Source organism: Stegostoma tigrinum, chromosome 10 (genome assembly GCF_030684315.1).
Source record: "Stegostoma tigrinum isolate sSteTig4 chromosome 10, sSteTig4.hap1, whole genome shotgun sequence".
NCBI classification, from domain to species: Eukaryota; Metazoa; Chordata; class Chondrichthyes; order Orectolobiformes; family Stegostomatidae; genus Stegostoma; species Stegostoma tigrinum.
Window position 1 is genome coordinate 36,732,235 of NC_081363.1, and position 12,052 is coordinate 36,744,286.

At 42.1% G+C, this 12,052-nt stretch overlaps 1 protein-coding gene across 2 annotated transcripts in view; it reads right to left on the reverse strand.

The window, feature by feature from the left end:
- Positions 1-351, reverse strand: part of ppp2r5ca (protein phosphatase 2, regulatory subunit B', gamma a) — a 156,228-nt gene extending 155,877 nt beyond the window's left edge. For both annotated transcript variants that reach the window (XM_048537089.2, XM_048537087.2), the window contains exon 1: positions 214-351. In XM_048537089.2, coding sequence (XP_048393046.1) covers positions 214-240 — 27 coding nt within the window. In that variant the 5' untranslated portion in view covers positions 241-351. The remainder of the gene's footprint in view (positions 1-213) is intronic.
- Between the last annotated feature and the right edge of the window lie 11,701 nt (positions 352-12,052).

Genomic DNA, 12,052 nt, shown 5'->3' on the forward strand with positions numbered 1-12,052 from the left:
AATCTCCCCTCCCGACGGTGGGTGAAACGCAGGATGCTCCGCCGGAGGAGCCACCGGTTGTTCAGGGGGAAATGAGAACCGGTCCGCGGAGGGGGAGGGGGAGGGGGGGTGGGGGCCCAGGCTCTGAAGATTTAGCCCGTTTCCCACACTCGGTTCGGCCGCGAGAAACGCAACATTTCCCCTCAGGCCGCAACTTCGTTCGGCCACCTTCACCTTGTCTTTCTTGTTTTTATTGGGCATGTCCAGTACGGACGATCGCTCGGTCTCGGCCCCGCTGCTTCCCGTCCCGGACCCGGACACAGACACCGTTTGCCTTCCCTCAGCCCCAGGAGCAGCGGCCGCCACCGCCGCCTGCTCAGCACTGACTGCCATTGGCCACTCGGACACACGTGACCCCAACCTCCGAGGGCTCGAGGCGCTTTGACCAGGACATGCAAAAGTTCTCACACTGAGGTGGCACGCTGCACCACCCACCCAGTTCACAGTCAGCTTGCTCCAGTGCATTAACCCCCCACCCCACCCAGAACCCGCTAGCTATCAGGACTGCTTCAGATCCTTCCCGTTTTCCAGCTCTTCAGCTTTGCATGAGGCACATTAACTTAGAATCTTTCCTCCATCTCGCTGTCCGCCCACCCCCAAGCCTGCAGGACGTTTACTCATACGATGCAGCAGCGAAGAACCAGCATGGTGAGACTGGCAATGTCTTAATCTCCTGAACCGAAGTGGCTGTAAATTCCTGTATTGGTAGTGACCTCCGAGGTCACTGCAGCTGGTATCACTGCAATCATTCAAATTGACGGTGTTTTACTACTTTATGCACCTTCTCAAATCGGAATTCTTAAAACATAGCCAAGAATAAATTCCTTCTACGAGAATGTTTTATGTCCTGTGACGCATGAGAAACTTGAGTTTGAGAGGTTTGAGAGATCACACAAAGTAGTGTCTAACACAGTTTACCCAGTTCATGTCTTCATTTTTAGAAAAGAAATACTAATTTGTAGTGGTTTACGAACTTAGTACTAAAGGTAAACAAGTCACTGGAGATAAATGGCGTTTTAGGGACTCAGCAAAAGGGTCATATTAGACTCAAACCGTTAACTGTTTTTTTCTCCACAACGCTGCAAGACCTGCTGAGTTTGTCCAGCAATTTCTGTTTTTTTCCCCATATCTTCAACATCTGCATTTGCTGGTTATTAGTGTAGTAAACACTCTTTGAACTGTTTTCAATACACTTATAGATAACAAGAACTGCAGATGCTGGAGTCAGAGTCATTGCAGTGTGGAACTGGAGAAACAGGTCAGGCAGCATTAGAGGAGCAGGAAAGTCGAAGTTTTGGGTCAGGTCATGATGAAGGGTCCTGACCCAAAATGTCAATTTTCCTGCCCCTCTGGTGTTGCCTGGCCTGCTGTATTCCTCCACCTCCACACTGTATTGACTCAATACACTTCCTTAGATAAGACAGCCAATACTGTGCACAATTTCTAAATGTGTTTGCACCAGTTCCTCATACAACTGAAGCATAACTTTCCTACTTCAGTATTCAATTCCCCTCATAATAAATCATAATAAAGCTGTTAGGTTTCCTAGTTATTGCTGTAGCTGCGTATTAGTCTTAAATGATTCATGTACCAGGACTTATTACAGATCTTTCTGCATCTCAGAGCTCAGACACAGAAAAGGCATGGCTAGGGGTGAATGGACATTTGTAATCAAAATAGAGGACTGAGGTCACGCTCAGAAGTTACTGAAACTCAGTTTTAAGTCCTAGGGTGCCGAAGTTTAAAATGAGATGGTGCCCCTCAGCTTGTGTTGGGCTTTGCCGGAACACTGTAGCAGGACCAGAACAGAAATGTGAACATCAGAGCAATACGATTTATTAAAATGGCAAGCAGCTGAAAGGTCAAAGTCATTCTTATAGACAGAATGAAGGTGTTCTATAAAGTGATCATCCAGTTTCTGTTTGGGCTCACCAATATAAAGGAGTTACATTAGGAGTTGCAAATACATTACAACCAATATAAAGAAGACTGCATCATGAGAAGCAGATACAGTAGACAAAATTTTAAAAAAGTATAAGTAAAATGCTGCTTCACCTGTAAGTTGTGTTTAGAGCCATGGAATATAAGAAGGAAGAAGGTGAAAGGGCAAGTTATAACTTCTGCAGTTGCATAGAAAGGTGCCATGTAGTCGTGCCAGGCTATGACCATCACCAATAAGAGACAATCTAACCACCGTCCCTTGACATTCAATGGTGTTGCCATCACTGAATCCCGCACTGTCAACATCCTGGGGATTACCATTGACCAGAAACTCGACTGGACTCATCACGTTAACAGAGTGGCTACAAGAGCAGGCCAAAGTTTGGGAATACTGTGGCGAGTCTCCTGACTTCTCAAAGCCTGTCCACCATCTTCAAGGCACAAGTCAGGAGGATGATGGAATACTCCCCACTTGCGAGGATGAGTGCAGCCCCAACAACACTCAAGAAGCTTGACACCATCCAGGACAAAGCAGCCCGCTTGATTGGCACTACATCCACAAACATTCATTCCCTCCACCTCTGATGCTCAGTAGCAGCAGTGCGTACTATTTACAAGATGCACTGCAGAAATTCACCAAAGATCCTCAAATGGCACCTTCCCATCCCATGACCACGCCTATTTAGAAGAACAAGGGCAGCAGATATATGGGAACACCACCACCTCCAAGATCCACTCCAAGTCACACACCATTCTGACTTGGAAATATATCACTGTTCCTTCAGTGTTGCTAGGTCAAAATCCTGGAATTTCCCCCCTAATAGCATTCTGGGTCAATCCACAGCAAGAGGAATGCAGTGGTTCAAGAAGGCAGTTCACCACCACCTTTTCAAGGACAGCTAGGGATGGGCAAGAAATGCTGGCCAACCAACAATGCCCACATCTCACAAAATGAATAGAAAAAAATAGTGGCAGGGTGCAGGAGAGAGTGGGGATGTTAGTGTGGGGCTAGTGTGGGCAAGGGGCAGAGGTTGTGATGGATGGCGTGGTGAGGAAATGCTAGGAATAATGTAGTAGTGGACTAGAGTGTTGCGGAGGGAATGGTCTGTTTGGAATTCTGACAATAGAGGGGAGGGAAAGATATCTTTGTTTGGTGGTGGTATCCTACTGGAAAGATGGTGGAAATGGCAGGGAGTTATCCTTTAAATGCACCCAAATCCATGTGTTTTATTATCAGTTTATATGTCTGCAGCCTAAACAATTTTTGACACAGTGCAGCAATCATCAAGGTTATTTCAATGTCATTCCCCTGTCCTGTGACTCAATAACAAAGAAAAACAAAATCAACTGTGTTATGAGACCACCACCAGCTCCAAAGTACCTTTCAAGTCACACATCATCCTGACTATTTTTTTGCAATTTCTTCCTTGTTAATAAGTCAATTTAAATGAAATTCTCTACCTCACTAAGCTTAGTGAGCAAGTTTTGCTGACACTCAAATTATTGACAGATGACCAGTGTGGATTGTTTTCAAGACTCTGAAGGTTTGTAATAAGATAAATAAATTGCCTACGATGCTTGCTGAGAAAGCAACAAGAATGTACTTATTTAAGAGCCTGCAAAGAAATTAAACAGGTTTGAAGAAATCTCCTTGCAGAGCAGGTGTCATAAAACCTTGAATTAACTGTTGAAAACTGTTGTTGAGTCAGTGCATATTTTCATAGTCCTCATTTTAGCGAGATACATCATCACTGACTTGGAGCTATATTGCCATTATTCCACTGTAGTTGTGCCAAATTTTTTTTATCGATTCACAGGATGTGGGTGTCACTGACCATTTGGATTAAATGTTGACCATGTTGCTGTGGTTCTGGAGCCACATATAGGCCAGACCGGGCAAGATGGTAGTTTCCTTCACTAAAGGACATTAGTGAGCCAGATGGATTTTTCGTGACAATGTGACTTGATCATCATGAGACTCATAATTCCAGATATTTATTGAATTCAAATTCCACCATCTGCTGTAGCGGGATTCAAACCCAGGTCCCCAGAATATTACAAGAGTTTCTGAACTAATAGTCTAGCGATAACACATCCAGGCCATCACTCTGTAAGAGTACTATAACATAAGGATTGCAGATGTTCAAGAAAGTGGCTCACTAACCTTCTCAAGCAATTAGAATTGGGCAATAATGCTGGCCTTGCCAATGAATGTCACTCCACATGAAAAAAACCACAAGAAAAATTCCACCCGTGAGCATTGGGAAAATTATGAGTGCACAGCCTCCAACTTCTTTTTGAGTGGTTAAAGTGGATGAGATACATTACCGGAGTTAAGAACTTTGTAAACATGCATAAAAACTATTCTACACATGAGCATAGCAGTTAGACCTGACGTAAGCCATTGGGCCCTCAAGCCTGCTCTGCTATTTAATACATTCATTGCTCTTATGTTTGTGTTTCAAATTCTCATGTACTCCTAATAAACTTTGATTCCCTTGCCTAATAAGAATCTATTTACATCCCTGGTTGAAAATATTCAATTACCCTACCTCTGAAGTAGAGAATTCTGAAGTTGTACAACCCTATCCCCACTGAGAAAAAAAACTAATCTTTGCCCCATCCCTAATTTCAGAACAGTGACCCTTAGTTCCGGACTCACCCATTGGAAGAAATATCCATTTCACGGCCACCTCGACAAGACCATTTTGGATCTTATATAAAACTAAATATAAAAAATAATCAAGAGAAAGTGGTGAGATTAGATGATTGAAGTGGAGGAAAATATTGGTAAAGAATTATTGAATGGTCTGTTTCAACAATGCAACATTCTGTGGTAGGATGTAGCCACCAGAAAGAAATGAGACCATTATACAGTTAGATTAACCCAGGATTGAACTCAGAATCCAGAGGCAAAAGGATATCAAGCTGCCATCCTGCCCCCAAATTGTACTTATTCAGTTTCACCTGTACGCAGGAAAATATGTACTGGCAAGCTATTCAGAAGCAGTTTTCCAGAGATGATCTGTAAAAAGCAGCATGGAACTGAAAAGATTTGTTAAAAATTACAATAAAATGTATTTTTCTGTAGTTTTAACCGATAATCTCACTAAAATGTATGGCTTGTGCAGTAAAATGTTATGCAAGCTTCACTGTTCTAGTGGTGCCATATAGTGGGTAGATTATGTATTGCATTTACTGACGAGAAATAGCAAAACACATTGATGATAACTGTGCCAAAAAAACCTCTTTTTTTCAATAAACTTATAATGTTTAATGAAACAATGGTGTGTTTGTATAATATTTACTTAGCGTCAATAAATATGATTATACCTGAAAGGAGACCAGCTGCAGTAACCAGTGCTATAAGCTGCATAAAAGTATACATTAATGATCTGTGCTTCCCATGATGAAATTTTGATCGTTTCTGCAACCTGTAAGTATAACTGAGTGTAAATCGATTCTTTGAATTAAGACACAAAGGCAAAGAGTGAAAGCTCATACTGCAGTCACTGTACAGCTTTAAAACTATACTTTAGAAAGCAATGTTAGGTAAAGCCAAGATAACAAAGTGTGGAGCTGGATGAACACAGCAGGCCAAGCAGCATCTCAGGAGCACAAAAGCTGACGTTTTGGGCCTAGACCCTTCATCAGAGAGGGGGATGGGGAGAGGGAACTGGAATAAATAGCGACAGAGGGGGAGGCCGACGGAAGATGGAGAGAAAACAAGATAGGTAGTGAGGACAGTATAGGTGAGGAGGTAGAGAGGGGATAGGTCAGTCCAGGGAAGATGGACAGGTCAAGGAGGCGGGATGAGGTGGTAGGTAGGAAATGGAGGTGGCGGCTTGAGGTGGGAGGAAGGGATGGGTGAGAGGAAGAACAGGTTAGGGAGGCAGAGACAGGTTGGACTGGTTTTGTGATGCAGTGGGGGGAGGGGACGAGCTGGGCTTGTTTTGTGATGCAGTGGGGGGAGGGGAGATTTTGAAGCTTGTGAAGTCTACATTGATACCATTGGGCTGCAGGGTTCCCAAGCGGAATATGAGTTGCTGTTCCTGCAACCTTCGGGTGGCATCATTGTGGCACTACAGGAGGCCCATGATGGACATGTCGTCTGAGGAATGGGAGGGGTGTTGAAATGGTTTGCGACTGGGAGGTGCAGTTGTTTGTTGCGAACCGAGCGGAGGTGTTCTGCAAGGCAGTCCCCAAGCCTCCGCTTGGTTTCCCCAATGTAGAGGAAGCCACACTGGGTGCAATGGATACAATATACCATATTGGCAGATGTGCAGGTGAACATCTGCTTGATATGGAAGGTCATCTTGGGGCCTGGGATAGGGGTGAGGGAGGAGGTGTGGGGGTAAGTGTAGCACTTCCTGCGGTTGCAGGAGAAGGTGCCGGGTGTGGTGGGGTTGGAGGGGAGTGTGGAGCGGACAAGGGAGTCGTGGAGAAAGTGGTCTCTCCGGAAGGCAGACAAAGGTGGGGATGGAAAAATAGCTTGGGTGGTGGGGTCGGATTGTAGATGGTGGAAGTGTCGGAGGATGATACGTTGTATCCGGAGGTTGGTGGGGTGGTATGTGAGAATGTGGGGGATCCTCTTGGGGCGGTTGTGGTGTGGGCGGGGTTTGAGGGATGTGTTCCGGGAAATGCGGAAGACGGGGTCAAGTGCGTTCTCGACCACTGTGGGGGAAAGTTGCAGTCCTTGATGAACGTGGACATCTGGGATGTGCGGGAGTGGAATGCCTCATCCTGGGAGCAGATGCAGCGGAGGCGGAGGAATTGGGAATAGGGGATGGAATTTTTGCAGGAGGGTGGGTGGGAGGCGGTGTATTCCAGGTAGCTGTGGGAGTCAGTGGGCTTGAAATGGACATCAGTTTCTAGCTGGTTAACTGAGATGGAGACTGAGGTGTCCAGGAAGGTGAGGGATGTGTTGGAGATAGCCCAGGTGAACTTGAGGTTGGGTGGAAGGTGTTGGTAAAGTGGATGAACTGTTCGAGCTCCTCTGGGGAGCAAGAGGTGGCGCCGATACAGTCATCAATGTAACAGAGGAAGAGGTGGGGTTTGGGGCCTGTGTAGGTGCGGAAGAGGGACTGTTCCACGTAACCTACAAATAGGTAGGCATTGCTTGGGCCCATGCGGGTACCCATGGCCACCCCCTTTGTCTGTCGGAAGTGGGAGGAATCAAAAGAGAAGTTGTTGGTTTGGACTTTGAGAGCTTGAATACTATAAGATGAGGGAAAGAAATAAATAACTTTTTGACATCATGGAAGCATCAGCTATGGTTCATAAAATGTCAGGAAAAGAAAATGTATTTTAAGGAGGTGCAATTAGAAGTTAAAATGAAACAGCAAACAAACTTAAGAAAAGCACTGATTATTGGCATGTCAACGAATAAATTGTGCAAGGAAGCTTTTAATGTAGAGGAAGATGTGTGAAATTAATGGAAATGACAAGTTTTTTTTATATTCTGACCAAGTATGTCAGAAAGACATTATAAAAGCTTCACCAGATTCCAAAAGAATCATTGGGAAAATTTTGGTGTAATAGAAATTGTTGACAATTGGAGAGAAAATAAGTATTTGACATAGCAGTGGAAATTAAGCTTCTTCGAGCAATCTTTAGTAATAGATATTTGCCTTTCCTTTTGAATTCAGCATTAATTTCTTTGTATTATTAAAATATGTTCTGTGCTGGAAGCTAACACATTTTATATTGTGTCATTAGGACTTTACATTCTAAAGCTCAGTAATAGGATGGGCCATATTGAATAATTTAAGAATAATTGAAGTATTTACAAAAAATCCAATGTGAAGACAATGGGTTTGGTTTAGTTTGTTAGTATTTTTTAAAATGTTGATGTTTATAACCTTGCAAAATTGTCTTTATTCTTTGCTAATAAAAAAAGTGAAACGGATTGATTACTTTGCAATGAATCCTTTAGGTTTAAAAATTGATTTTTGAGGCTAAATAGCCAAATAAATTTAATGGAATAAAGTAGATCAATTTGAGATAACCAACAATGCAGTGATCCATATAGTATTATATAATTTTAATAAATAATCAGTAATTAATTACTAATCCACTTGAAATGAAATAAATCCATCAATAAATCAAGAATTGGCCTCAAGTGATTCTACTAGCTTGAGATATACATTACCAACTAACAAATCAATATTAGCAATAACAACATGGGTTATATGTCGTGATTGTGATATTTGGAAAGTTATGGACAGTGAATGCATGCCTGATGACCAGACAAACAGGAGATATCTCTGAACTAAGTGTCTCCAAGGCAGAATCATATATAGTTGTTGAGCTATACTGCCTATAATATTCACCACAACAACTTAGTAAGTCAAGTTTCACAGTGCATGTCAAGCCATCTGCCTCTATCTTTCATCCTCACCTCACTTCTGGATTTCAACCCTTCTATTCATGTACTCTAGTGAGATCTGAGGCCAAGTAACCCTGACAGAATACGAGAAAACTGATAGGGTGGTAATTGGGAAAATGAGCTTTGTCCCACTTTTTTGTCAGCTGGATATTCCTGAGCCATTTTCCACATTGTTGGGTGCATGTCATCAGTCTTACTGTATTGGAATGGCTTGACACGAGGTGAAGGTTTTCCGCTCCTAAGATGCTGCTTGGCCTGCTATTTTCATCCAGCTCTACACTTTGTTATCTCAGATTTTCCAGCATCTGCAGTTCTTTTTATCTCAGCTCATTCTTATGTTATTATTCAATTTTGGGATGTTGGTACTGTTAGCTAGACAAGAATTTGTTGCTCATCCCTAATTAGCTTTCAGAGGTGGTGTTAAGCTGTCTTCTTCAATTATTATATGTACTGTATGTACAGCCACAATGCTGTTAGGAAGTGAATTACAGAATCTTGATCCAGTGACAGTGAAGGAATAGTAATGTAAAGACAGATAATGATGGTGCGTGACTTGGAAAGAAATCCACAGATGATGATGTTCCCTTGTGTCTGCTGTACTTGTCCTTCTATGTGGTAGAGGTCATGGGTTTGAATCGTACTGTTGTAAGATTCTTGGCAAAATGTTGAAGCACATTGTGCAGATGATACACACTACTGCCACTGTACGTTGACAAGGTGGTGAGTGTTTAAGGTGTTCAGTGAAGTGGCATTCAAGTGGCTGTTTTGCTCTGCATGTCATTGAGCTGCAATGATAGCCTTTTCTTTAGTTTCAGCTATTTATTAGATTTTGAAATACTTACAGAATCATTTTGAAAAGGTGTAAACATCAACTTTTGATAGAGTCTCACTCTTAGGATTATCAGTCACTTCCTCTTGCAGCTGCTTCACCTCTTTCTCCCAACTCAGGACATGTAGCTTCTTCCATTGCTGTCTCTTGTCAAAATAATTTGGATACATTGCCTTTTCAAATGGATGCCAATAATCCAAATAGGAGTCAGGTGTCCTGCAGCAACCTATCTCTCTTAAGAAGTGCAGGAAACTGAATGGCTGAGAATGCTGCATTGCCTAGAATTCTTCCTCACGAACTTTCAGTAGCTTAGTAGTCTTCACCATGCCCTTTTCATCTTTATGTTCATCAAACCTTGCTCATATCATGCAGGCATAAAAATGGTACTTGTCACTAAAAATGCAGAGTCCGTTTGTAAAATTGAAGCACTTTATATTGGCAAGTCAAATAAACAGCCATTGTTTCACCCGTACTTTGCCTGACACTTGTGTGGCAAGGTAACAAATAGTGCTGAACATTGTGCAATCATCAGCGAACATGCCCTTTTATGATCTTGTGATGCAGGGAAGATCATTGATGAAACAACTAAAGATAGTTAGACCTAGGACACTATTCTGTTTAGTGTTTTCATGGCACACCAATAGTGTCCCTATCACTGGACCATGAGGCCCGGTTGCAAGTCCCACCTGCTCCAGATGTGTTTGGTAACTTCTCTGAACAGGTTGATTAGACAATTACAAAAACTCCTGTTGCAGAGAGTGGAGTTTTGGAGCACATCTTTGCACAATATCATGAATGTTGTTGAAGTTCACAGCCTTTGCCGTATCCAATATTTAGCAGTCTCTTGCTGTCATGTGAAGTGAATCAAATTAGATAAGGTCTGGCATCGATGATGCTAGGGACCTAAGAATGAGGCCTAGATGGTTCATCTACTGGTATGTCTTACTGAGGATGTCTGACAAGTTATTCTTGTCACTCGCACTATCATGCTGGGCTTCTCCATCATGTGTACGAATCTTCTACAACTAGTTATTTACTGTCCACCGCCATCTTTGACTAGGTGAAACAGGGACTAGAGTGCTTTGATCTGAGCCACTGAATCTGAGCATACTTGGTTCTGCTAGGAACACAATATTTCCCTTGTTTAGCATTTGTCCTGTGTTGTAGCTTCATTACTTAGTGCCATACAAAACCTCAGGACATTCCAGTCTAGTCACTGTTATATTATAAATTATTGTTACCACGAGAGCCTTGATAAATGTGAATCAGTTTGTCAGGCTAAATAGTGGGAAGGATAGAAGAAATGAAAGAAGGAAAAGAAAGAAAAGAAAGAAGAAAGAAGTTGCATCTTCCATGACTTGAGATCTTCCATCCATTGGGTACTTTTGAAATGTAGTCAATATTGTAATTTAGGGAACATAGGTGTGGATTTGCACACGCAAACTCCCACAATCACCAATGAAAAAATGGCTAAATCTGTTTAGTGATTTATTGGATACTATCAATATCAATAGAGCTGTGTATGACCACAATCTATAACCATACAGCTCATTGTATTCCTTATTCTAATGTTACCATCAATTTAAGGGCCCAACCTTGGTTTAATACAGAGTGCAGTAGAGCACACCAGTAGAAGCATATCCGAACAATTAAGTGAAAACCTGGGATGCTACAACACAGGATTAAAAATCATAATAGTCTTACCAGACAATAGCTGCCGGTGGTTTAGCCTGAAGATCACCTTGCTTCAGACGAGAAGAGAGGTTGAGAAACACAGTCCTTCATGGTAACTTCAGCCAATGTGGGAATTGAACTCACATACCTCTATGCATGGTAAACCAGCCATCCAGCCAACTGAACTAACCAACACCCAACACAAGATTGCCAATTTGTTTAGCAGTTAAGTGATTCCCCAGCAAAGCAATTGGATTAATGCTGTATAATCTTGCCACATTTAGTTGGGAATGCTGGTGAGTAATTAAACAACTAATGTGAGGAGATAGCTCTAAAAATACCTCAGTCTCTAACCAGATGGGAAACACAGAACATCAGTGCAAAAGACAAGGATGGGGTTCATGGCTGATTCATATGGCTGGACAGTTATTGTGGATCAGATTGGTGCCAACAGCACATAGTGTGATTCCCAGGCCAGCTGGGGTATCCTTGCCCTACCATAGATATCATAATGCTGATAGGGAACTCAAGAAGAGGAAGATTCAAACTTATATAATTTAGTGTAATCTACTTGTTTATCCAACCAAAACCTAGAAAATGAGTTGCAAACTTCCATAAAGTCAATTTGGAACCTACAATGATAGTGTTACAAATTTAGTTTTCTGAAGCTCAAGTTGCGCATTTAGTAACAGCCAGGTACCTGCTCTGACTTTCATTTAGAGAATTCTTGCTATCTAGTTTATTTGGCGCATTTGTTAGGATAGGAGACGACAAATTAATAAGGTGACTGTTTTGTTAATAAGCAACAATCCCCCCAAATAGATGACTCACTGCTGCCTAGCAAAAAACTTTTCTCGACACACAGCAGATATGTAAGAGCTGCAGTGAGTTGCTGCTGATGTCAAGATAAGTCTCACTAAATTGCTTGTGCAATTCTTCTCTCAATGTTGCTATAGCTAACATTGTTCAAGCACCTGTAAGTTTCTGTTTGGCCATCCAGGTTTGAATCTGTTAATGAGACTAAGCAAGTAGGTGTTAAAATCAATCCTGACATGCAAGTATCAATTCAATGTTCTCTCATTATTCTGAATGAATTGCTTGGGAGAGTAGGTACTTATATTCCACTCTGATGATTCGTAACTCTTGGTGACATTTGGAGATCCAAAATTCCCACATAAAAA